We start from the raw sequence: 27,320 nt of genomic DNA, 5'->3' as shown, positions 1-27,320 counted from the left end.
TCTGTGCTGTATGTTACATGTTACACATACAGTACATTTGAGTACATTGACAAAGTTTTATCCAATCCACTCCAATCGTGATGGGCAAGTTAAATGCTGGAGGGGGCCACCATTTTTCATCAGTGCTTCTGGAGTGCTAAGTAGGACCACAACACTTCCTAACCCGATCTATGACAAAAATGCTTTCAACTATGGACAACATATGTGCAAAAGCAGTAATTGATTTTAATGTACAGTCATACCTCGGTTTTCGACCATAATCCGTTCCAGAAGGCTGTTCGAAAACTGATTTGTTCGAAAACCGAAATGGTGCTCTTTTTAAAAAAAAAATCTTGATTGAACATGTCTGTTCACAATGGAACGCTCCACGATGAAGTGTCACTTCCTCGTCTCCCCGAGGAAGCGTCACTTCCTCGTGTAAGGAAGGCGAGCAGAGTCAAGTGACACATTCAAATGTACTCAGTTTGTTCCAGGACCGAAATTTGGTCGTCTTCCGAGGCATAAAAAACTCGAAAGTTTTTGTCGAAAACCGATTTGGTCGAGATCAAAGACGTTTGAAAACCAAGGTTTGACTGGATTTCAATTTTTGACGATACATTTTTCAATGCATGCACTATCCGAAACCAAATAAGATTTTGAAGGAGACAACAAAATAACCACATACAGTATTTTTTTTACCATTTACCATTTAAGGATGGTGCAAAACTGCTGATTAAGAAACCAGCAATAAACTCAATAGCTCATTTTGTATATGCCTATTTCACAAAAATTCACTCAAAATGTGCATACTATTGAGCTACTATGTTTGCCCTGTATATGATTCCGAGCCACTAAGTTATTAGGTCTACTCACATTTTAGTATAAGGCGGTACCAGACCCAATGTAAGCATAACTAAGACATGTCTGCCATCTAGTGGTGATTGGTGATATCAAAACTCAAAACTACAGTTGACCCCTGCGTATTTGCAGTTTAGCACCTGCAGATTTGCATATTCACAGCCTTTTTATCTTTCTTTGTTCTCCTTTAAATTTGCTTATATTTTGGATTTTTCCCAAGCAGGGTGGATGGCTCGAGCAGATACCACAAACAACATTTGGCATCTCCTTACAGAAGACTGCAATACTATATATAGTACGAGCCTTGAGCAACTGTGAATTGTGATCATGATCAAAATGATCACAGATGAGCAATCTGTGATCATTTTGCGTCAACACCAAGTGGCAAAGTGGATTTAAAAAAAAGGTGCATTTTTCATCTTAATTAATATTCCACAAACGCAATATTAATCAGGATACCATGTTTAGAATAGTGGCGCTGCATTGAACATTGCTGTAAAGAAAAACATTGGGGTGAACTTCCCCTTTAATTTATGAGCACGGACTCCACTCCCAAGATGGACATAATGACACCGTCACCGGTGCTGGTGATGATGGAGGTGGCATCGATCTTCCCTCTTGCATTTAAGCTCACCTCCCACCTCGTGCTTGTTGAAAATATTCAGTATGGCATTGGTTTTTAATGTCACCTGAGTGGAGTGTCATATCTGTAAATGTAAATGACTACTCTTTGCTGTAATGTTCACTGCATACACGCACGTGCCCACGTGTTTCTCTGCACACTTAAGTAAAGTGAAACGACAACGAAATCATGTTTTCAGCAAGAAAATTTTCACAACAGGGGTTTTTTCACTGTAGCAAATTTGATCTCAGATGTAAACAACAAACAAACACAAACGTATGCACACACACACACACACACACACACAAACAATCGTATGCGTACTCTATTTTTATTCCAATACACTGTCGTGCATAAGTAAGTACATCAATTTCTTGGGTAATGTCTTTTATTTTCCTTCCGCCGTCTTTCATTTTAATCACTTTTACCCTCTCTTCCAGCGTCAGAGCGCTTCTTGTCTTAGCTTCTTGACATCCAAAGTTTTGTAGTCATTTTAGAAATGCAATGTTCATGCTGCATCTGAATCGAACAATAACAAATACTTCCTGGACCCAGTGGCTTTTCTATCCACTATCTCACTGTCTCCAACTCGACCTCCTCTCGATTGCCACCCAAGACAGCGTTGCTCCCTCCTCGATGGCCATAGTTAGCGCGATGGAACTCGCCTTCTCTCTAATTAGCGCTCCAGTTAGTATAAGGTTTTTAGCATGATAACAAGTAAAGCATTCCAGGAATTGTTAGTTTATTTGAATGTCCGGCGAGCCAAAAGCAATTTACTGTGAGCAGCTAATCGGATGCATTCCACGCTATCTTCCATGGATCAAGCTACAGTATCAACACACATAGACAGTCAGGTCCTTCTTGGCCAATCGGAGGTCAGGATGATGCTTGGTAAGCCAATGGCAAGAGCAGCTATGACTATGTTGCTTTCAGGAAACTCGGAGCTGTGTAAACCAGTGTGGTGGTTGCTTTTGTCGTTTCCGAACGAAGCAGTAGAGGTCGCTGTTGGGTTAAACTTTGTTGTAGTGAATCTCTCGCAAGGCAAGAGCAGAGAGAAATATTTCGTATCACGCAACATGTTTTTTTTTTCATCATATGGGGGGCAGGAGAATGGGAATGGTGTTAATGAATGAAGATTTTTCACATTAGGTGATATCTTCGCCCATGTGGGTTTCGTACTTGAGGAGTTTCACTGTACAACTGTTTCGAAAATGTTTGCGATGCATTATGGGGTGTTTTTCTTTGTGTCCTCCTTGTTGTCCAATGTGTGTCTATTGTCCACCAAATTGCATACATTACATCTTGTTGGACCCAACACGGACGTACCATATTGGTGAAAATGTCATAAAAATGAAATACATCAAGATAGAGACGTCTTTTTCAACTCCTATGCATTTTTTTTCAAGCTAAAACACGTATTCACTACCAACAGAGGGAAACATGGCTCAAATAAAAAAAAAATCATGTTATTATCACAATGATAATCAAAATATATTTACATTGAGAAAATACAGTGAAGTTGATATTTTTTCAGAAATTGATAATATTGGTCCATCTTGACTGTTTCAACCAAATTCATGTGTGGCAATAATGTACTTTTTTCGCTCAAATTGATTACTTTAAGTCGCTGATGGTGCAGTGGTACACTCACCTGACTTGTGTGCAGGCAGCCTGGGATTGGTTCCCAATCAGCGAATGTGTGAATGGGTGGGAATGGTTGTTCATCTCTACATGCACCCTGTGACTGACAGTCGATCAGTTCAAGGTGTAGTCTGTCTTTCGCCCAAAGTCAGCTGAGATTGTGAAGATGATGTAACATTTCCATGATTAACAAATTATGTCTATATCTATCTATCGTTCGATCGATCGATAAACAGATAGACATGATTGGCTTGGGCAGCCAGGTGGTCCAGTGGTTAGCACGTCGACCTCACAGTACAGAGGTACAATCCCAGCTCCGGCCTCACGGTGTGGAGTTTGCATGTTTTCTCCGGGCCTGCGTGGGTTTTTTCCGGGTACTACGGTTTCCTCCCACATTTCAAAATCATGCATGGCAGGCTGATTGAACACTCAAAATTGTCCCTCGGTGTTAGGTTGAGCGCGGATGGTTGTTTGTCTCTGTGTACCCTGCGATTGGTTGGCAACCGGTTCAGGGTGTCCCCCGCTACTGCCCGAAGACAGCTGGGATAGGCTCCAGCAACCCATGTGGCCCTTGTGGGGATAAAGCGGATTGGAAAATGAATGAATGAATGATTGTCTTTGTATCACCGGATTTGCAGTCGTATGTTTTGGACACTCAGGTGAAGACGGGGGCGGAGCTGTCAACTGATCACCACCTGCTGGTGAGTTGGCTCCGATGCTGGGGTCTGCTGGAAGCACCTGGCAGAATTCCCTGTCAGAAGGTGCCCATGTGCTGGGGAAGAGCAGGACATTGAATATGAGTGGACCATGTTACGTGCCTCCTCGTGTGGTGGGATGCCTCTGAGTGGCGCGAGGGGGGCGCACCGGGGCTCTTGGGACCCAGACGCCGCTAAATGCCCACCAGCCAGCGGGGAAGGAGGTGGGGTCTCACCGCAAGGTGAGGCGCCCAGCACTCGCCCCACCGGAGTAGCCGCCCCACAACCTTCCTTAAACAATAATCAGGCGAGGGCCCTTACGGAGCCCGCACTGAGTGTGAACCTCACGAGGCACCAGCGAGAGTCGTACCGGGTGTGGGACCCGGGAGGGGGGGGCAAGTCCCTGACGGGGGCCGATTGCCCAGGAGGAGGAGGAGGAGGATGTTAGCAAGTAGAAGAGGAAGTAAGCAACCATGGCTTAAATCCACGATAGAATGAGTACTAGTTTACCTTAGATGTGCACTTTATAATTTTATATTGCTCTGGTTTGATTCCCTAACAAGACCTGTTAAAGGAGCTGTGGTGTGACAAACTATTTTTTTCACTGTTGTTGATGGACAGTAATGTTGTGTGAAAGATTATGTGTGAATAACTGCTCCAAGTGAAAAATGTTCATGTAAAATGGAAAATCAAAATTGTTGCTTCAGTAAATATTTGCATTTTGCACAAAGAAAACCATAATTAGGCTAATGTCCTTCTGCAGCCCGCACTGAGTGTGAACCTCGCGAGGCACCAGCGAGAGTCTGTTGTTATATGTTGATGAGAGCATTAAAACAGGAAAAAATAGGACAAAAAATATTAAAGGAAATTCTGAAACGATTAAAAAAATGTGTGAGTAATCATGATTAATTATGAGTTAATTTGAGTTAATTATGACAGTTGCAATCAGATTAAATATTGTAATTGTTTGACAGCTCTAGGTTAAATACATCAAAATGTATCTACATTTAATCTGTCTATCACATTCGTAAAACTCGCCTATATTTACAGAGTTCTTAATTAGCACCTTGTACATTACACCATAGATGAGGAGTGCCTATAAACTCTAAAAAAATGGACGCATTTGCTCTCTTGTGTCGCAGAGGCATAATGTCCACGTCGGCTGTGGATATCAAATGGCGCCTGGCTGCAACACTCAGGGTGGAAGAAAATAGGCTGTGGTCTATAAAAATGAAGTTATATGTAAGTACAGCACTCAAATCTGTGGGGGAAGAAAAAATGCTTTTTCTGGGGCATTTTGTCACTGTCAATTGGTCTATGCAACTTGCTGTAATGCAGGTAATGGAGCTACTCGTCTCCTTTCATCTTCAAGGTTTGTGCATGTGTGTGTCAAAGCAATGTGAACCTGGAAATGGAAAGAAGCACAATAGAGGGAATAGACCCTGAGGTCTAGTCAGAGCACACTCAGAGATGTACACAGGTGTGAGCCGTCTAACATATTCCTGTTTTATGGACTGTGCTGCATATGCGACAAATTAAGACGGTAAATTTGCGCTTGGTTCGCCTCTCCAATTATATGTTTTATTCATTTCTAACTTAAGCAGCCACTTCAGTCACATGACCTCAATCGAGCGCGGTTGCTGATGATGGTGATCATGCAGAAACATGTTTGCCTTTACCTCTATCTGTTGCTTAAGATGGCTGATCACAAAATAATTTGTCTTCACTACAGCTGTGGTTCTTAACCTTGTTAGAGGTACCGAACTCAACTAGTTCATAAGCATATTCATTGAACCCTTAATTAAGAAGAATATGACTTTTTACAAATTCAAGACATAAAAAATGCATTTATTAAAAACTGAAAAAAGTAAATAAAATTTCAAGACCATTTTTCACATTATATAAATAAATGATTCCAAACCAAATTCACTAACTTGTTCCCATTGTTGTTTTTCCAGCACCTTCCCAAACCACACTGGGATGCTAATTGATAACATAGCACTATGATTGCCAATCAAACAGTCTTGCTTCGTTCAAGATTTTCATGATGAAAAGTACACAAAATATGAACACTAATATAATGAGCGAAGTAAATTTCCTGTAATAACTGAAGACTCAAAATTGCCTTTTGGGAATATGTGTGTCAATGGCTATGTGCTTCAACGTCCGAATCCTGTGCCCTCGGCTTCCCCATTTACTGTTGATCTCTCGGGTAACCTCGCCTCGTTCCCTAATTCGGCTGCGAAGGATTCTGAAGAGAATAGGCAGTAGAAAATGGTTATATAGATGGATGATGGATGAATGGATTTTCATTTTAGCAGAGAATAATACAATGGATAAAAAAATTAAAAAGCAACAGGAGTGAACACCCTCCAATGCACATTTTTGGAATGTAAATATTTATAAAAACACTGGCTGCAGAGTTATCAAATAATCTTTTGTATTTTGAGCGACTGATTGCAAGCAGGTTTGGACTCAAATGGATTGGCAAAAGAGTTTGAGTAGGATGAGGGGATGAATGAGGAATATTGGATGGCAGGCTCAACAATGTTTATCGAAGCATCATAGAATACACAACGGCGAGTGCACACTTGTGAAAGCACACGCAGATGTGTGTCTGCATATGGACAATAGGGGTGCAGATAAGCCCCTCTTCAGGGACTAATAATAAAGTGGACTACGCACAAACTGGTGACCCTGTGGCTCAATCCAGCAGCAGTAATTAGTTGATAGAAGGCAATTACTAACACACCCTTGCTTCCTGAAGTGTGTATACTGAATTTCCTGAAGTAATGGAGTCCCTCAAAATGATGCAGTATACCAAATAACATATTTTGCCATCGGGAAAAAAATGGGTTGCAACTGTGAGAGCATTTGTTGATAGACTATTGCTATTGTTCACACATAAACATTACAGATTTAAGTGGTGGACCAATGTTGCTGCGCTTAGCCTTCTAATGGACTCTAAGGTTCTATCTGCAATGTTATTTTGCGACACAACTTGTTCGTTCCAGCCGAACTACCTTGCCCATTTCATCAAAATAATTTTTTTAATTTCAGTTTTAACCTCAAGTTTCATTTGAGGTCAATTATAGTTGATGTTTCTTATTTTTCAAAGGCAAGGCTTTACATGCCCCCCAGATAACCCCCCCCCCCCCCAAAAAAAACTCATCACAAGAAAAAAAAGTATTCTCTTCCAAAATAGACACCTCACAGCCATTTGCTAAAATGTTCCCCAGTGCTATTGTTTCTCCAGGTCAGGATTATGAGGGGAAAGTTCGGCACAGGTACCGGTCCGTGGGTCATTTGGTACCGGGCCGCACAGAAAGAATAAATAACTTACATTGCTTCCATTTTGTTCATTTCAGAATCTGAAACATGTTTTATTTGGAAAAATTACCGGATTCTCTGTGACATCCATCAACAGTATGTCACTCTTGACACAAGTCACGGCATGCTTCTCGGTCAAGTGATAGGTTATCGCTAAAATTAATTACAGGGGCAAGCAAAATAAGTAAAAAAAACAAGAACAACAACAACTTTGGGAAGGGGAAAAGGCCCAGCCAGAAGACAGAAGAGGAGCCTACAACTTTCAAGAAAAAGAAGGCTGCATTTAATACAGTATCAGTAGTCCTACTTAAAATATGCCCGTGGGGCAAAAAAAGGTTGGGGACTGCTGATATAGATAACTAATTTATCACTCGACAGTACGGCTCCACATGTGGCTGGCAAAACATAACATGTTCTGGGTTTGAATCTCAAGTCTCTGACCTTTCTCTGTGGAGTTTGTGTGTTCTACCCGTGCTTATATGGCTTTACGCCTCTCTGGATTAACTTTGGTTTCTGTCCAAATTTCTAAATTATTTATGTTAAGGACACACCATGTTCGGGCGTTGGGCAGTCGATGTGCGTCGTCAGGCCATCAACAATACCTATATACTGCAAGATTTTGGGAATGAATTGCCAATTTAGTGATGCTGCCACTCAGAACTGGCATGAGAGGCTCCAGGAGATTGCAGTGAATATGAAAGATCACTTATCTCATTGTGGCCCAGTGGTCGACTGGTTAGCACGTCAGCCTCACAGTGCACCTCTGCACTGTGAGGCTGACGCGCAAACCAGTTTGATGCCAGCTCTGGGTGTCCTGTGTGGAGTTTGCATGTTCTCCCTGTGCCTGAGTGGGTTTTCTCCGGGTAGTCCGGTTCCTCCCACATTCCAAAAACATGCATGGCAGGTCAACGTAACACTCTAAATTGTCCCTAGGTGTGAGTGTGAGCGTCGGTGGTTGTTCGTCTGAGTGTGGCCTGCGATTGGCTAGCAACCAGTCCAGGGTGTCCAGGCCCTTGTGAAGATAAGCGGATCAGAAAATGGATGAATGGACAAAACTTAGTTGTCATATTCCAAAACATCTTGCCTGCTTTTTCCCTTCGATCCATTCCCTCTCTTGAGCCACTTCAAAAAGAAACTCTCTCCAGCGTATCCTGGGTCGTTCTCCAGGGTCTCGAAAGAACGAGATCCCGGATACAAGTGACTGAAATGAGCTTTCTCCGCAGGGTTTCCGGACTCTCCCTTAGAGATAAAGTGAGAAGCTCGGTCATCCGGGAGGGGCTCAGAGTAGAGCCGCTTCTCCTACACATCGAGAGGAGCCAGATGAAGTGGCTCGGGCATCTGATTAGGATACCTCTTGGATGACTCCCTGATGAGCTGTTCTGGGCATGTCCCAATGGCAGGAGACCCCGGGGACGACCCAGGACACGCTGGAGAGACTATGTTACCCAGCTGGCCTGGGAACGCCTTGGCATCCGCGGGAAAGAGCTCAAAGAAGTGGCAGGGGAGAGGGAAGTCTGGGCTTCCCTACACAAGCTGCTGCTCCCGCGACCCGGCCCTGGATAAGTGGCGGAAAATGGATGGATGGATGGAAAACGTTAATAATGTTTGTGTCATGTTTGTCCTCTGACAGAAATCATATTAAAACAAAAAATATATATTTCCCTCCTATCTATTTCCATTTTCAAACATTTTAAAAAAGGATCTTGGGGGGCGCTAAAGAGCTGCATGCGGCTCGAGAGTCGCGTGTTGCCGACCCCTGCCTTAGACAAATGTGCAATTTACCTGGTGATTTGGGGTGGATGATGGTTCAGGTGGAGGGTCTTTGTCTTTTTGGTGTTGACGGAGAGGGCTGTTTGACACCGGTCCGAACCGGGAATGGGGGAGTCATTTCGCCCTGAGTCAGGACGCAACCCTTCATGCAGTCGTGAAACATCCGGATGAGGGATATGAATTTGAGGGGGCAGCCTTGACGTTCCAGCACTTTCCAGAGTGCTGTTCTGGGCACAGAATCAAACGCTTTGGCCAGATCATAAAAGATGCCGTGGAACTCCTTCCGCTGCTCCCGGCACTTCTCCAGGAGCTGCCTGGCGCAGAACACCATGTCCGTGGTTCCCCTGCCTGGACGGAAGCCCGCCTGGGACTCCGGAAGAACCCACTCAGCGAGACAGGTGAGTCGGTCGGCCAGTATACGACAGATGAGTTTTCCAGCAGTTGACAGCAGGGAAATTCCACGATAGTTTCCACAGTCGAGTTTGTCGCCCTTCTTGAATATCGTGACGATGACGGAGTCCTTCAGTTCTCCAGGCACCGTCTCCTCGACCCAGCATTGAAGGATGAAGGTTTGGAGGCGGGTGAGGAGATGTGCACCGTCTGCTTGTAAAAGTTCTACGGGGATGTCGTCAACTCCAGCAGCTTTGTTCTTCTTCATCCTCCTCAGGGCTCCGGAGATCTCCCGGAGAGTCGGCAGCTCCGTCATCCAGTGTTGCACGGGCAGCTGGGGGACAGGATCGAGGAAGCCGTCTGCTGCGCATGTCGGACGGTTCAGCAGCTCCATGAAATGCTCCTTCCATCGCTGGTGAATATCCTCCTTTTCCTGCAGGATTGTGCCGTCCTTTGCCTTCACAGCCATTGGAGGACTGTGAGCCGGACCGATGATCTTCCTCGTTGCTTCGAAGAAGGATCTGGTATTGTGACGGTCAGCGAAACTCTGCATTTGGTGGGCAAAGTTGACCCACTATTGATTTTGGATCCTCCGGATCTCTCTCTGTGCTTCACTCTTGGCCGCCCGGTAGACTTCTTCAAGTCTCTTGGGGGAAACGCAGTTCTGCCATGCAATGCGAGCCTCTCTGCAGCACATACATTTAGGCTAATTGCCAGTCGATTCAAAGCACTGACGGCCTCAATAATGCTATGAATTATGTAGAAGCACAGATTTAAGACAGAAAATATTATTGTTTCAGGCGATATGTTGGTAAATGTATTTACCTGCCAAAGGTGAGACGCGAGAATTTTGTTAATACCTCCTCAGTCCACCATCCGTCTTCACTCGTGCTAGATGACCAAACACCATATATGTCAAGAGGACAGGGAAAAAAAAAGTTTAGACATCACTAGTCAATAAGGTGGCCGTAGTTGTGGTCGAACTTTTGTCTGCGATGTACTTGTGGTACTGTACATTCTCGACGCCATGTTCAAAATTTAGAAGGTGAGCGAAATAATGAACAAGCAGATACAGGCGCTCACCCCCGTACATTTCGCCGTCCAACAAGGAAGGCAGAAATTACTGAAATCCTTCTCCACCTCACCTCTGCTGCGTATCGTGTTCGTGTACAGCAGGGGTGCCCATTAAGTAGATCCTGATCTACCGGTAGATCTAAGACAATTCCCAAGTAGATCCGAGGAGTGCCGAGAAGAAAAAAAAAAAAAACCATTTGTGTGTCTTTGTACATGTTAGCAATATATTTTTTGGTTTAATATACACTGCACACTAATCATCTTATCAGTCTCATTTTCACTAAAGAAATATTTAAAAAATAAAATAAGGCAGGTAAATCTTAAATTTACGGTGGCGCGGAAGTTGTTAGCGCTCAGCAGTTTGCAATTGCAGCTTGTGATCACAGCTGTTGCGCTCTATCTATTATCGTCATGATTCTCATTCAGTTTGCTTCGTGTACAATTCACCGAGGGCACAAGCAAAGAATAGGAATCTCGGAGGGCCCAGGGAAGCACTTTAAAACAGTATGTGTGAGCTACGATAGTTAACAGGCTGCAAAAGTGCGTTGCAAGTCTCCGTTTCAGGCTGTTTCTCATCATGGCGTGCACGCGCGCGCGCATGTGTGTGTGTGTGTGTGTCGGGAGGTTAGTTAATCGAAAAGTAGATCTTCGATCCAAAAGGTTTGGGCACCCATGGTGTACAGAGATTCTCTCTGACTCCTTAAGTGAGACAGCGAAATCTATTTTTTTTTTACATGTAGTCACCTACCATATTTGGCCAACGGTGAAAGTTACCGTAAACTATTCGATTTAAGGAGTTTTAAAACTAAGCAAATTTTCTGAGAAAAGATTTCGTGGTAATGTCATTTACAGGTACATTAACTTCAATAAATGCTGTAAAAAATAAAAAACATTACATTACAAATTACTGGCAGGAGACCCCGGGGACGACCCAGGACACGCTGGAGAGACTATGTCACCCAGCTGGCCTGGGAACGCCTCGGGATCCGCCAGAAAGAGCTAGAAGAAGTGGCTGGGGAGAGGGAAGTCTGGGCTTCCCTCCTAAAGCTGCTGCCCCCTCGACCCAACCCCGGATAAGCGGTGGAAAATGGATGGATGGATTACATTAGCAAAATCCAAGTTACACATTCAAAGTTGACTTTTTTTTTAGAAAACCTGGAGATCTGAAAAAAAAATATTAATATAATTATTCTGTCAAAATAATATTTAGAGGGCAAAAAAATCATTCAACAGGTGAAGTGAGAATGAATACACAAACACATTTTTTAAAATACTGAACAAACATGGCTCGATATAAGCCATGTTATGTGGATACGAAAACAGATTAAAGACCTACAGCGATGGAAATATAGGTACAGCAACTATAACTATTAAAATACAAAATAAAATTTCCGAAGCCTATTATGCTGTTAAGTAAACATAACATGTAAAGAAGTGACGCACCATATTGCGACTCCAATTTTCATCTAATGAAATTGCCACAAAGCCGCTTAACTGTGTCCAAAGAATGAATCCTGAAGGCGATTTGATCACAATCTGATTCATGTATTTTCCAATTTCCGCTCCAAAAAGCGACTATCCCGGTGTGCTCAACTGACTCACAGTCAATGCATGAGAGGTCGTGCTTCCATTCCATTTGAGTGTGTTCTCCTCTATTTGCTCTTCTTACATCGCTCTATCAAAATAGTTATTTTCTTTTTCACTTTAATGAAGTTAATTTCGATTTCAATCAGTCTCAGAATGGGTGAATGTACAGTTATGTATTATTATTATTATTATTATTATTATTACTATTATTATTATTATTATTATTATTATATACCTTATGCATATTCTGTTAAGGCAGGTTATATCATACTCCCGTCATCTCGTCTCAATACATAGTTATAAAACATTGTCATCATCACGGCAAAATATTTTAGAGCTGCAGGCATCAATTTGTGAACGCACTGCACATCAAGCTTACTGATTCCATCTACCGGTAATTAATTTGTTCTCTGTCCATCTGATCAAATGGAAATCCTGCCCTGCACATTCGGGGATTACAGTTTCCGCTCTAATATCTTTCTAATTGCCCAACATTGCGTTGCAGGATGATTCTGCCTACATTAAGGCACTTTGGCATTAACTGCCCTGATTAGAAATGTGACGACAACACCATATCAACAAATTATAACAAACACCTTTGGGTCGTAAATGGGCACGGCACATGTAGTGTCATAGATTTTAATACCGACAATTAAAGTCCATTTGGATCGAATTGCAAGACTGACTTGTTGGAACCTATTCCCGTGACATCCGATCATACCAAAAGTAAAACGATGAAAGACTGCAGAACGTGCGGGCTTCTTTTTTCAAACAAAATCAGTACGGTGGATTTTCCAAGTGCAACTTAAAGTCCAGCAACAAAGATGACTCCCTAAAAAATCACTGATGTAGAAAAAAAATTAAAATCTAACAAAAATTTGATCCAAAAATAAGTCAGATGCTCTAAGGGAAGGAAGAATGAAATATGAAGAATCTTGCTCCCTTGATATTTTCATTCTGCCAAATTCCAACATTGTCTCCCCCCCCCCAAAAAAAAAAAACAATCAACCACTTTATTTAATTACAATTAATTCGTGTAAAAATATTTGTTGACATTGTTTAAGAAACCACTGTGGATTCAGATAAATTAAAAACACCAAAGTTGGGCTGGGCATAAAAACAGCATCGTCGCCTGGCAACCAAATAAGCACTGCTTTTCCACCCGAATGACGATGTGTTCAACACACTCGGCTTTTCTGGCTGATCGCCGTTTCACCAAGTGCACAATTTCGTCCAATCGGAGCTCAGACCGCGTCCGTCACTTCTCTCCCGCCCATCTGTACTCTAATTGGCTGATGGGTACATCAATTTTCACACTCCCGTCTGAATTAGAATTTGATGACAATCTGTCCTTCCTGTGATATATAGGACACAGTGGTCGACAACACCTAGGGGGCTGCATTTAAAACCGAGGGACGAGTGGGAAGAGGCAGGCGCCGATGTATGTTTAAGAAACAGCATACTTGAAATAACTTTCATCATGAGCATGAATTACCCATCAGCGGGTCCCACACAGAGGTCGACGTCGTTTTTTATTGAAGACATTTTATTGCACAAACCTAAGCCGTTGAGAGAAGTTATTCAATCGCCTTTCTGTAGCCCCGTGGCCTCTCGGATGCCAATTCTGGAGTATGGATACCCATTGATGCCGACGCCAGTTTTGGCCCCTCATCCACACCATCCGCTCCACAAACCAGAACATCACCAGTACTTCTTTACATCTGGTAAGTAGAGACCGTCGAATAAAAGAAATCGTGGCCTATATAGCACAAGGTTTTTAATGGATCCATATTTTTATAAAGCTGGATATACCCATTTTCTCAATTTAAATTAAAGTTTCGTCGAATTAAGATGACAAGGGGAATATAATTTGATTGGTATATCTTAATATGGTATATTTTACGTTTGAGATGGTTTGAAATCCCATCACATAAAAATGTAGGTTAAAAAGATTATTTCCCCCAGCGCAAAATATTTTGTCTTAATTCACAAAAGCAAATATGCAGTTCCTTCTTCCGTACTACAACAGGAGTCGTCATTGAAGGCAAATTATAGGCCACATTCGACACACCACAGTCTAATGCGACGCAATTAAACAACTCAATTCCCAAATTGTGTCTTTGATGATGAATCATGGTCACTTTTGATTGACACTCATACACGAAGTGTAATGACTGACAAATTGTCAGTCGCATTAAAAAATAAAATTAAATTAAGTTAGCAAAACAGCCCCTTGCTCGTTTCTGTGAACGTAAATTTTAAAGGCAATTTGTTTATTATTAATGGTAGCTTCTGATTGTTCTATTTTGACCGTCCCCGATGTATTTTTCAATGAAGACTTCGAATTCTTTTCCTTCGCACTCTCTCGTTACCATTTTCTATTAAGATAGAGAAGAACGGCAAATGTAATTGTAACGTTGCGGTGTTCAAACGGCTACTCAGTTTCATCTCCCTCGTGCAGGCATGCAGATGCCCGCCTTGTTTCAACACCACGCAGATTTACCAGGGAAGCACTGCAGACGCAGGAAGGCCAGGACGGTTTTCTCCGACTCGCAACTCTCTGGCCTGGAGAAGAGGTTTGAAATCCAGCGGTACTTGTCCACACCGGAGAGAGTGGAGCTTGCCACTGCGCTTAGCCTTTCAGAAACACAGGTACGAATAGCTCTTACTCATGCGTATTAAAAAAAATCTAATAAAAAAAGGCGCACTCGCGCTATACAGCGTTTTTTGTGATTGTAGCGTTTGTTTGCAGCAAACCTAAAATGTGAACAAATTCAACGGAAATGTGTTGCGTCGCATCGGCATCAAAAGAACATAATAACAGAATTAATTGATAATGTATTTAATTCTTGAATTAACCAATAGTTCCGATAATAATTCAAAACGACCAATATGGCTGCACTGCGATCAGCTCGAAGCATCATTAGGGCTGTTGTTTATTTTCGATTAATGTTCATGACTTAAATGAAACAAGTTTGAAATTAAAATAGGCCAAAACTATACATACAGCAACGGTCCCCGCAATGATTGATATCCGCCAAACATCAAACGCTGCATGAGGCTTTGTGTGACGTTTTCAAGTCTTTTACTCATTATAAAGTCTCAGAATCCAGGTTATATTTCATTTATTCGTTCAGAGAGGCATTGAATCCATGTTCTATCCATCCATTCATTCATTATCCTCACGAGGGTCTAAAAAAATACATACCTTACTTTTCAGTTGATTCTATAATTTCTTCAGGTTGCCGTCTGAAACATACACACCTTGCACTCCTCAGGTGAAAACGTGGTTTCAGAACCGACGTATGAAGCACAAGAAGCAGCTGAGGAAAGCCCAGGATGAGCACAAGACACCCGGGCAAGTGGAGAGAACGGCAGGGAATTCGAGCGAGAGCGAATTGACCGAGAAGAGCGGCAAGGAACTGAAATGCCCACTGGAGCGGGACACGTATTTGCTGGAAGAAAGCGATGACGATGTGGATATCGAGGATGATATTTGCTCTCCGGATCATCTCTTATAGTAGGCTGCATGGCTGTTTAATACGCAGCATTATTGTATACCTTTACCTTTGTAAATAATAATAATAATTTGTCATTACAAATGTTTACCGTTGAACAATGATAGACCTACTGTGATGTTCATTCATCCACCTGCAAAAAAAATCATCTCTGCAAATAAATTGGAATATATATGATGGGATCTAACACCAGTGTCTAATTCAACTACAAATTGTTGACATTTATGACGTATTTTGTTCATACTGGCGGCTTAATTACACACCGGCGAATAGCTCTTTTTCGTAAGTTTATTTGATTCAGATTTGTATGCATTTTTTTTTTGTCATTGCTAAATTTGTGCTCTTTACTGGCATTTAAATGACTGTGCTTTGGTTTCCTTGCAAATTCATTATGCATGTTGAATCAGAAATCCATTTTGTGTTCCGTTAATTGGAGCCTATTTGTTTACTTTGAAGAGGAAGTCGTTCTTTTCTCGGCCACTTATTTAAATCATTCGTATAAACCAGCTGTTATTTACCATATCGGGCACAATTATTTTACTCCGTGTGTCATCTAATACTGTCATCTCTAAGGTCGACCAGTTCCAACTGCAAATAAGTCTTTTCAGGGCCCAAGTTACAGATGTTATTCCAATCACGTAAACAAACATCTTGAGCCCCGTTTTCAAGTATGCGCGACCTGCTCTGTTCAGTCTGTTGTGTGTTGTGCTTTAAAGCAAGTGGCAAATACATTCAAATTACGCATCGGAAAAGGAAAACGGCCAATGTTAAGGACGCACGCGGCCTGTCTATTTTCACAGGTGAGCTCCGGAGGAACTGGGAATCTGTCGCGAGTGTTTGATCGGAGTGTTCGAATTTCTGACCGGTCAAATAAAATTATGACTACTCTTCATTTGATTTGGGGTTTTCGTCTTTTATATAAAAAAATGTTAGTTAGTTTGTTTGTTTGTTTGTGTTTGTTTTTTGTCCAGGTTCGTCTCTCAGTTAAAAATAAAAGACGATTATCGATAGACTCGAATTATATCAAAACAAAATGTAATTGAAAACAGACACGTAGTTGAAAATGTAACAAGAACTAATTTCCTAAGGCATCAATAAAGTATTTACCACGTCTACCAAAGTAAAACGGTTCATCCCTTACACCTCTACGTACTTCCAATCTCGAAGTTATAAAACAAGAGACCTTGTTAATAGTATGCCAGGTGTATTTTATGAATCAATACACACATTCACAATATACTCAGACTTTTTCGTAGTGCAGCATCTCATTCAGTTTTTTACTTCACATTGATATATTGACAGAAAAAAACTGCGGTTGTTATCCAATATTTCATCTGAAATAATAACGTAGAAATTACGTGCAGGAGTAACATGTAATGATCAATCAATTTTATGACATAATTGAATAATTTCAGGAACCCTAATGAGATGCAGCTTCACTCAATTGATATTTGTAAATAACACATTTGTGTCTTTTGTATTGGATTTGTAGTCCTGCCTTTTGTGTCCTTTGGATTGAATTTGTAGTCCTGCCTTTTGAAAAACAACCCATGCCATGCCCTAATGTGTTTCAGATTATCAGACAGCAGGGGGATATACAAGAATAGGCCGTGCAGAAGGTGATCAATTAAAAGATTAAGTGTTTTGCAACACATGGCTGCATCTGCATTTGGGCCTAATAGCAGAGCCATCAGCTCATTTTCTCCAAGCCTGCCGCCTACTAAAGCGTCTTTCTCTTACATCAAAGCATCCCAGTCTGCATCATCTTCCCAATGGGCAGAAAGGGATGCTAATTTGAAGCCCTTCATGTATAGCAGTGAAAGACTCCTTCAATTAACTGGCTTTCAGGGGGTGTGGTGGGGGGGGTGGGCGGGCGAGGAGGTGGAACTGAAAAAGATGCAGCGACTGAGTCTGGATAGGCAACATTTCTCATTAAATTAAAAGGGGCTGTGTCATTTGTTTGCTATCAGGCTTCTGAGGATTTAATACTAAAAACACCAAGCTTCAAAGAGTCCATGATGGGTTAAATAGAGACAGTAATCTAATTAAAATGTTTTAGAGGTAAATAGCGCTTTGAAAATAATGTGAGAGCACAATTAGTAAAATGAGCTGTGTTCAAGTGTTTCCCATGAAGGGAGGGCAGTTCTTTGGGACACTCCTTTATGGAGTAGGAATGGCACCCGATTAGGTGAACCTCAAAGTGGAAGACACCATAAAACAGGAGTGGCCTGGGTCTATTTGCAAACTATAGAAGCTTGTTATAGATACATGTTGGCTTTTAAAATATATATTTAACCACTGGACAGGGCCTTGGTTTAGATGTCGCCTGTTTTCACGAGAAAAGAAGAAGAATATAAATCAAGTAGATCGTCGACTGGTGAGCACATCTGCTGAACAATCGGTTAGATTCTGGGCTCTGGCGTTCCTGTGTAGAGTTTGCATGTTCTCCCGGTGCCTGTGTTGTGGTTTTCTTGGTACATTCCAAACATTTTCCAAAAATCATTTTCTCTGCTCTAGCCTCACCAACAGATTCACTACAACGTAGTCTAATCCAACAGCGACCTCTACTGCTTCCTTTGGAAAAGGCAACACCAACCACCACACTGGTTTACAGTAAATATTCCTATCTACAGAGTTCTTTCAACTCCACACAGGGAGGCCGGAGCTGGAATCGAACCCGGTACCTCTGCACTGTGAAGCCGACGTGCTAAAATCCTCGTCTCACCCCTTGGGTGGTGTCCGTCCCTCATTCAGCTCGGGTCCTCTACCAGAGGCCAGGAACCTTGAGGGTTCTGCGCAGTATCCTTGCTGTTCCCAGCACTGCACATTTCTGGACTGAGATGTCCGATGTTGTTCCCGGGATCTGTTGCAACCATTTGTAAAGTGGCCCTGAAGTGCAAGACGCAATAGTAAACAACTCAACCCTACTTAGCCTCAACACGAATCATGACACAAGGAACTTCCTATCTGGCCACAAGGCTCTCTGGTCGCTATGGTAAGGTTTAAACGTGCCTTCAAAATAAGATACACCACAAATACATCGTGCATGAAAAATACGACTCACCATCACCGCATATTATGCAGAATGGGCTTGGTGTGTGGGAATCTCCCATTGAGATACATCTGTATTTTAAGTAGGACACTGTTTTATTAAATGTAGCATTGTTTTTTTTTGAAAGTCAGAGGTTCCTCTTCTGTCTCCTGGCTGGGCCTTTTCCCCTTCCCAAAGACATTTGTTTTCACTCATTTTTGCTAGCTCCTGGGTAACCAGGAGCTAGCAAAAGCGGTAACCTATGACATGACCGAGAAATGCGCCTTGAACCGCGTCAAGAGTAACATACTGTTGACGGATGTAACAGAGAATCTGGTAATTCTTCAAAATAGAACATCTTTCAGATTCCGAAATGAATAAAATGGAAATAATTTAAGTTGTTTATTCTTTCTTTGCGGCCCAGTACCAAATGACCGGACCTGTACCGGTCTACAGCCCGGGGGTTGGGGACCCCTGATTTAGAGTGTTTAACACAACCTACCATCCATGTTTTTGGAATGTGGAAGGAAATCTGAGTTACCCGGAGAAAACCCATGCAGGCAGGGGGAGAACATGTAAACTCCACACAGGAAGATCAGAACCAGAATCGAACCCTGCACCTCTGCACTGAGGCGGACGTGCTAACATGTCGATCACAGTGCTGCCGCAAGAAACTCAACAAAAACAAACATTTTATGAATGAAAAAAAGAAGAAATTAGCGACTCATCACAAATAATATCTTAAAGAGATCACCAATGAAGCCAATCTTCAACAACAAGACTCTTCGATTTCCTCAAATAACATGCACCTTTCTGGAGAGGGCCTCTTTTTCTTCTTTATGACGTTTCATAAGAAGATCAACGGTGGCCTCTTGGGAAATGTTCCAGCTCTCTTTACAAGGAGTGCGTCCAATAGAATCTCCCAACTGTTGTGTTTTACTTGATTTTGATTGAGGAGGCTGACTGAGAGGCTTGACTATGGTCTTAGCATACTCCAAAGCCTGAGACAGACCGAGACAGAGACAAAGAGTATACAAATGGAGATACAAATTGTAAAATGAAAATCATAGAAAATATACACCGGTAGTCTCTCTCTATATATATACAGTACATACTAATATTAGTAACGCTACTAGCCTACAGTAGTGCCTAAATCTTGTTAGCACTACTATTTTGTTATCTAAGCTAATGGGCTTTCTTCATTTTTTTCATCAAAAATTGTGTTTCTCTTTATATAGTCACAATAGCAAAGAGGGACAGGTTAGACAAACAAGTACACAAAAATCCTGACACACCTTAATCCTGGGAACTTTCCTGTCTTTGCCTACTGGGTCCTTGGCCAACAGAAAGGGAATCTTAGTCATGTTTTTGTTCCTCTCGCGGACCGCATTTGAATACAGCCTCTGTTTGACCATCTTCTCAGCCTGGCAATGGTCAAAGAATGGGAACAAATATACAAAAAAGAAAAAAGAAAAAAAGAAAGACAGATTCACATGCAGATTATGAAGAGGAGCCTCTCCACACAACCCCCCAAAAAAACCAAACCCAGCAGGCTATTCACTGGGTCTATAAATTCACTGGAGATATGCAGGCCCCAATTTGGAGTAAATTAGCCAAACATGCTCACTTTTTACAACAGGGGATTAAGAAAAGATATATTGAAGCCAAAGAGCATTCTAATAGGTACTGTCATTTACTTTGTAAATGTTATGTTATCTTTGGTTAGCAAGTGAGTCCATAAATAATGAACTGATGAGCCAGTGCATATAAAAACATTCATTGTACAAACCCGAATTCCAACAAAGTTGGGATGTTGTGTTGTGCACTTGGTAGCTCCTTCAGCCAGAGACTGTTACAACCGCGCTGCAAGAAGGAGAGATACCGACGCTCGTTCCTACCGACTGCTGTCAGGCTGATGAATAAAAAATAACAATCATAATAATAATAATAATTAAATGATGTGAAGGAAATTGTAAATAGTACTGCGATTTATCCATTTTGTGTTCATATTGTATTTAATTGAAAGATGTTTGTTGTTTTTTTTCTCTTTCTTCTTTCTACATACATTCTTGCTGCTGGAGGCTGTAAATTTCCCCAGTGTGGGACGAATAAAGGATATCTTATATCTCGTCAGGCAAAATGATCTAACACATTTGGAGATTAAATAAAAGGCAAATAAAGTAAAGAAACAAAAAATAGTTGTTATTTTCAAAAAGTACATGTAATGCCATTTTATTTTTTCATATAATGCCATTTTGCTTTGTTTTTTATAATGCCATTGTTTTCAGTTTCTTTTTCAGTTGCTGCCATGACTTGGGACTGAGCATTGCGCTTTTATTGTGGAAACATTTATCAAAACAAATGAATCTGTAACTGCAACCCAGCGAGCGTTCCGTTTGCACTTCAATCTTGGTAGACACGATCCCGTACCAGCTCGAAACACGATCTTATGGGTTACCAACTTCAGGGCGACTGGATCTACATAGAAAGGAAAACCAAACAACCGACTTCGCACCGCCAGAACTCCATTTAATTTTTAAAACAGAATTACATTAGATATACTTTTTGAAAATAAAAACACATTTTGTTTCTTCATTTGACTTTTATTTAACCTACAAATGTGTCAGATCATTTTGCCTGACTCTGCCTAACAACTAAAAGATTACAAGAATTAGCAAATCCTTTTCAACCCATAATCAATTAAATAAACTACAAATGTATTTATTGTTCAAACTGATGAATATTATTGTTAGGTTTTTTTTCAAATATACAGTATATACATTCATTTTGAATTTTATGCCTGCAACATGTTCAAAGGTGTTTGTACATGGGTTTACCACTCGTTATATCACCTTTGCTTTTAACAACGGTCAATAATTATTTCGGAACTGAGGATAGATTGTTGAAGGTTTGTTTTTTGGAATTCTTTCCTGTATTTGATTGACATAAAATTTCAGTTGCTCAACAGTCCAGAGTCTTGGTTGTCTTATATTATGCCTCATAACGCACTACACTTGTTTAATGAGTGACAGGATTGGCCTGTTGATTGGCCAGTCTCCTCGAAGTCTTTTACTACAGAGCTATACTGGTGTAACACATACAGAATGTGGCTTGACATTGTCTTGCTGAAAAACGGAGCAAGTTCCCTGAAATAGATGTTGCTTGGATGGCAGCACATGTTGCTCCAAATCCTGTATACCAGGGATGTCTGGGAGAGCTGGAAAGTCCAAAGTCGGTCCTCAGGGGCCGCCATCCTGCCTGTTTTCCAGCTCTCTCGGGTGCAACACACCTGATTCCAATAATCAGTGTCGTTCTTGTCATGTTCCTGTTCTTGGCTTAACCAGCAGGTGGCAGGCTGAGCGTTGTTGCTGGTTGCACACCTGCTGCCAATCCTGTAATTAGGGAACCTGTATTTAAGGACCAACAAACTTTCTGCTGGTTGTCAGAGGATTGTTTGCCTTGCTGCTGCTCTTGCTCATGTGACCTTTTTTTCTTGATTTCTCACTCTCGCCATGTTTACTGTTGTTCTCGGGTTCCTTTGTTCGTGTGTAGTGATGGGTCCATGAGGCCTGATGAGGCGTGTCGACACACTGACACACTGTGTTGATACTGTGCTGATACTGTGTCGCTGACCACTGCCACCTGCTGGACCTTCAAAATTCCTGCAGCCAACCCACTTGACAGACTGAACCGACTGATTTGATGATGAAGTGTATACAATATCATTCACATCGTTTCCATATTGTATCATTCAATGTGTTTCAATAATGTGAAAATCATGTGAATGAGGGAGGATGCCTGTGGGCTTGGTCTTCACAAATTTTTATTTAGAAAAATAAGATGCTCTAGTGTTTTAAATTTCAGTCAGTCCATTTTCTTTGTCTCAGGTTAATTTTCTTCCTTGCCTTTTGTACAAGCGCTTTTGGTTATCGTTTTGTCGTTTCCTGGTCCTTATTTGACCAGTGCTTTATGTTTCTACTTTGTCGGTGCGTTTTTGTATTAAACAATTTGAGTTTTTGTTTGGTGTGTACTATTTTGGGATCCAAAAACATTATTTGGTTCGTCTGAATCGTGACAGTTCTAATGCTGCTTCAGAGCGGCCTGATGAGCCATCATCTGAATCAGGTGTGTTGCAGCCGGGAGAGCTGGAAAACAGGCAGGATGGCCCCTGAGGACCGACTTTGGTTACCCCTGCTGTATACCTTTCAGGATTATTGGGACCAGCACGGAACTGTTAAGTAACACCCCCTCCATTCCATCACAGATGCTGGCTTTTTAACTTTGCACTTAGAGCAATCTGGATTGTCCTTTCCCTGTTTGGCCGAGTGGGCACAATGGCCCTGATTTAAAAAAAAAAAACATGGACACGTCAGACTACAGCACACTTTTCCACTTTGTCAGTCAAATCATAATAACCCTAAATTGCCTGCAATTTTATGTAAATAAATAATTTAAAACTGTTGGATCATTTGTTTTCTTCCCACTAAGTAGTGAACCTTGCCCCAACTTTGCTTGTGAACAACTGAATCGAGCCTTTTGGGGATTCTCCTTTTATACCGAATCATGACACTCATCTGTTTCCAATTAACTTGTTCACAAATGGAATGTTCCAAACAACTAGGGTTTTTTTTTTTTGTTGGGATGTTTTTTCAGCATTTCTCAACTTTCCCAGTCTTGCTGCTGATCTTTTTGGGAGGTGTTTCAAGTATCTCATTCAAAATGAAAGACTATTTGAAGGAAAAAACGGTAACGTTCATCAGTTTGAACATGAAATAACCTGTCTTTGTAGTTTAATTGATTGAAAAGGATTATAAGATATCTTAAGATATCCTTTATTAGTCCCACACTGGGGAAATTTACAGCCTCCAGCAGCAAGAATGTAGGTAGAAAGAAGAGGAAAAAAAACAACAAACGCCGTTCAATTAAGTGCAATATAAACACAAAATGGATAAATCGCAGTTCTATTTACAATTGTCTTTCACATCATTTAATTATTATTATTATTATTGTTATTTTTATTCAGCAGCCTGACAGCAGTCGGTAGGAACGAGCGTCGATATCTCTCCTTCTTGCAGCGCGGGTGTAACAGTCTCTGGCTGAAGGAGCTACTAAGTGCTGTCAGGGCGGGCTGAAAGGGGTGGGAGGGACTGGCAATCATAGCTTTTAGCTTAGTAAGCATCCTTCTGTTGCCCACCTCCTCCAGAGTGTCAAGGGAGTAGCCCAGGACAGAACTGGCCTTCCTGACCAGTCACTCCAGTCTCTTTCTGTCCCGGGCTGAGATGCTGCCTGACCAGCAGACAATGGCATAATGGATGGCCGAGGCCACCACCGAGTTACAGAAAGTCTTAAGGAGCGACCCCTGAACCCCAAAAGACCTCAGTTTCCTGAGTAGGAAGAGTCTGCCCTTTCCTAATCAGGGTGTCCGTGTTTGTAGACCAGTCCAGTTTGTTGTTCAGAAGAAAGCATTGGATTCCGTTTTTGCTTATGTATGACACAACACTGCAACTTCTTTGGAATTGGGGTTTGTATGAAGGCAACACGCCGAAAAAAGATTCCTTCCCTTATTGTATTTGTCATACAAGTTACATAATTTCAAAGTAATAGACTATGAGCAAAGGTATTTTAAAAGCTTACCGAAAACAAACATTTTTTTTTTTGCATCACTCATCACTCCGTCTACTATTCAGTGTAAACAATTCGGAATGAATAAAAGGTTTTGATTCAGCCTGATTTTGTTTGTGCTTGTCAAAAGAAACACTTCTGACTGTTTGTATTCCCGATACAGTAAAACACACGCACGTGCCCACATGTTTGTCTGCACACTTAAGTACAGTGAAACTCCTCTGCAACGAAATCATGTTTGCACCAATAAATTTTTCACAACAGGGGGCTTTTCACTGTAGCAAATTTGATCTCAGATGTAAACACAAACACACACACACACACAAACATATGTGTACACGCTCACACAATCGTATGTGTACTCTATTTTTATTTCAATAGTGCATAAGTATGAGCACCCACTTATTTGACACTTCATATTGTCAGTGTAGAAAGAAGAAAGGGAAAGACATTGTGAAATTTACAATCAGCATTCACTTTCACTTACATCAATTTCTTGGATAATGTCTTTTATTTTGCTTCCTCCGTCTTTCATTTTGATCACTTTTACCCTCTCTTCCAGCATCAGAGCTCTTCTTGTCTTAGCTGATTGACTTCCAAAGGTCTGTTTTGTAGCCATTTTAGCAATGCAACGTCCATGCTCGTCTGAATCTAACAATAACAAATAGTTCTAGGATCCGTGGCTTTTCTTTCCACCATCTCACTGTCTAACTCGACCAACCCTCGAGCGCAACCCAAGACAGCGTTGCTCAGCTAATGTCATGCAATGAACTTTTAAGCCAGACATGGTACGCTTCGTAGTCCTTGATGGCCATAGTTAGCTCTAGAAGGCTAAAAACCTTACGCTAACTGGAGCGCTTTTCTCTCATTAGCGCTCCAGTTAGCGTAAGGTTTTTAGCATGATAACAAGTAAAGCATTTGAGGAAAATGCTTTACTTGAATGGCCGTCGAGCCATAAGCCATAAGCAATTTACTCTGAGCAGGATCTAGATTCTACGGATCTAGCTTCAGTATCTACACACATAGACAGTGAGGTCCCTCTTGGCCAATCGGAGGTCAGGATGATGCTCGGTAAGCCTGGTAGAGCAGCTATGAGTATGTTGCGTTCAGGAAACTCGCAGCTGTGACCGAAATAAACCTCATTCACTATGTAAACCAGTGTGGTGGTTGCTGTTGCCATTTCCAAATGAAGCAGTAGAGGTCGCTGTTGGAATAGACTTTGTTGTTGTGAATGTCGTGGAGAGGCTGGAGCAGAAACAATTATTTCGTATAATGCAACAGGGGTATTTTTTCCTCGTATGGGGGGCAGTAGAATGGGAATGGTGTTAAAGCATGAAGATTTTTTCACATCAGGGTGTATTTTCGCCCATGTAGGTTTCGTTCTAGAGGACGTTTACTGTACCATCCTTTTTTTTTTCAAGCGGTCACCATTTTGAGTTTGGCTCTTCCACTAAGACCTTCCAGTTTTCTGCCCTGGTGAGGTACTTTGTTGTGTTGACAGTATGGTTCGGGTCATTGTAAGATTGTTTTGTAGACCTCTGAATTCATTCAGCTGCTTTATCCATCAGGAGATACACCAGAATCTGATTTATTGGCCATGTATGTAAAAGAAAAAAAAACATAAGGAATTTACTTCCCAGTTGGAACCTGTTCAGAGTAACATAGACAACACAGCAATAATCAACATGGGGAGATGGAATGAGAAGCTTGGCGGGTCGCTGTTAAGCACCCTAATATCTTAGATGTGAAAGGAAAACTGTCGGGAAGAGGAGGGGGAAACAAACGATAGACTCCAACCATTCTCTCAAAGGGAGGATGGTTTGAGCCAGAGAACAAAACCACAGCATACGTAGTGTACATTTAAAAACTGTACAATTCTCAAGAGACAACATGAATACAGCGAAGACATTGCCCCTGCAGCTTATCAGTCACAGGCTCGGGAGAATGAGATGAAAATAGGGAGATAGGACTTGTGTCCATATGTTTTTTCCATCCGAAGAAAGTCCAGATAACTGTTTTGGGTACAGGCCCTCTGCAGTTTCAGACAGCCTTGAATGTCTTTTAGCAGAAAAAAAGAGTCCACAGAGCAAAAAAACATCATCAATAAAGACGAGTGAGCCCATTGCAGAAGCCACCATGCAAGCCCAAGCCATGACATTACCTCCACTATGCTTCACAGAAGAGCTTAAGTGTTTTGGATCATGAGTGATCCTTTCTTTCTCCATACTTTGGCTTTTCCATCACTTTGTTAGAAGTTAATTACAGTCTCGTCAGTCCATGCAGCTTTGTTCCAAAACCTTTGTGGCTTATCTCTGAACTTCTTTGCAAAATCAAATTTGACGTTCAGATTCTTTTTTTTCTGATGAGGGGTTTGCATGGGCGGCCCAGTGGTCGACTGGTTAGCACGTTGACCTCACAGTGCAGTGGTCGTGGGTTCATTACGAAGGAGATGTTCTGTAGAATTTCCAGCCATTTATTCAGCAACCAATTCACAGATGCAACCCGCAAGCACGCATGTTTGAACTAACACGAAAATACTATAGCTGTGTTGTTGACTCACAAGACTTTTGCTAGAGGAGGATATGCAATATACTGCCGAACATGAGTTGATTATGTGATGTGATTACATATGTAACACCTGTTCAATGGTGCACAGCGTTTTAGTACTCCTGCTTCCACTCTAGCCCAGGGGTCCCCAGCCTTTTTTGCCCCACGGACCGGTTTATGTTAGACAATATTTTCAGGGACGGCATTGAAGGTGTGGCGGAAATAATACAACAAAATAATATGGTACGAGCTGCATGAAAACTGTGTTTTCGAAATATAATAATAAACACAAGGAGCTGCAATAATCTGGCTGCAATACTCTGATAACTATGGTGATGTTTCATGCCTTCAAAATACGATACGACGCAAATTCAAAATGCATGAAAATGACGACTCACCACAGCCCCGAGCTTGATTTTCTGCAACCAGACGGTCCCATCTCAGGGTAATAGGAGACAATGACACCTCAAGTGTGTGGTTTATATCGAGTCTACTTCGTAATTTTGTTTAGTTGCCTTTGCTGCAGAAAACCCCCGCCTCACACATGTAGGATGTCGGAAATAGCAACAGTGCTCTTGTGGCGATCTCAGAGTATTCAGCCATAACTTTCATCCAGTTGTCTCGAACATACTTTTAAGGCCGCCGTCATTTGCGAT

General features: G+C 41.7%; 2 protein-coding genes across 3 annotated transcripts in view; one reads left to right on the top strand and one right to left on the bottom strand.

The window, feature by feature from the left end:
• The first annotated feature begins 13,107 nt into the window (after window positions 1-13,107).
• On the top strand, window positions 13,108-16,265 carry bsx (brain-specific homeobox). The gene is made up of 3 exons (XM_052046311.1): window positions 13,108-13,670; window positions 14,408-14,598; window positions 15,225-16,265. The coding sequence occupies exons 1-3, from the start codon at window positions 13,427-13,429 to the stop codon at window positions 15,465-15,467; spliced, it is 678 nt and encodes a 225-aa protein (XP_051902271.1). The 5' UTR covers window positions 13,108-13,426; the 3' UTR covers window positions 15,468-16,265.
• A 221-nt stretch (window positions 16,266-16,486) lies between these two features.
• The window catches only part of jhy (junctional cadherin complex regulator), a 65,560-nt gene continuing 54,726 nt past the window's right edge, over window positions 16,487-27,320 (bottom strand). Inside the window, exons 8-9 of one of the 2 annotated variants that reach the window (XM_052046249.1) lie at window positions 19,791-19,919; window positions 16,487-19,496 (exon numbers count right to left, since the gene is read on the bottom strand). In XM_052046249.1, the coding sequence (XP_051902209.1) occupies window positions 19,290-19,496; window positions 19,791-19,919 (336 nt within the window). In that variant the 3' untranslated portion in view covers window positions 16,487-19,289. The remainder of the gene's footprint in view (window positions 19,497-19,790; window positions 19,920-27,320) is intronic. The other variant, XM_052046250.1, reaches the window with a different exon arrangement.

The sequence above is a fragment of the Hippocampus zosterae genome, chromosome 16, assembly GCF_025434085.1.
Source record: "Hippocampus zosterae strain Florida chromosome 16, ASM2543408v3, whole genome shotgun sequence".
Lineage (NCBI taxonomy): Eukaryota > Metazoa > Chordata > Actinopteri > Syngnathiformes > Syngnathidae > Hippocampus > Hippocampus zosterae.
This window is presented reverse-complemented; position numbering and strand designations above follow the sequence as displayed.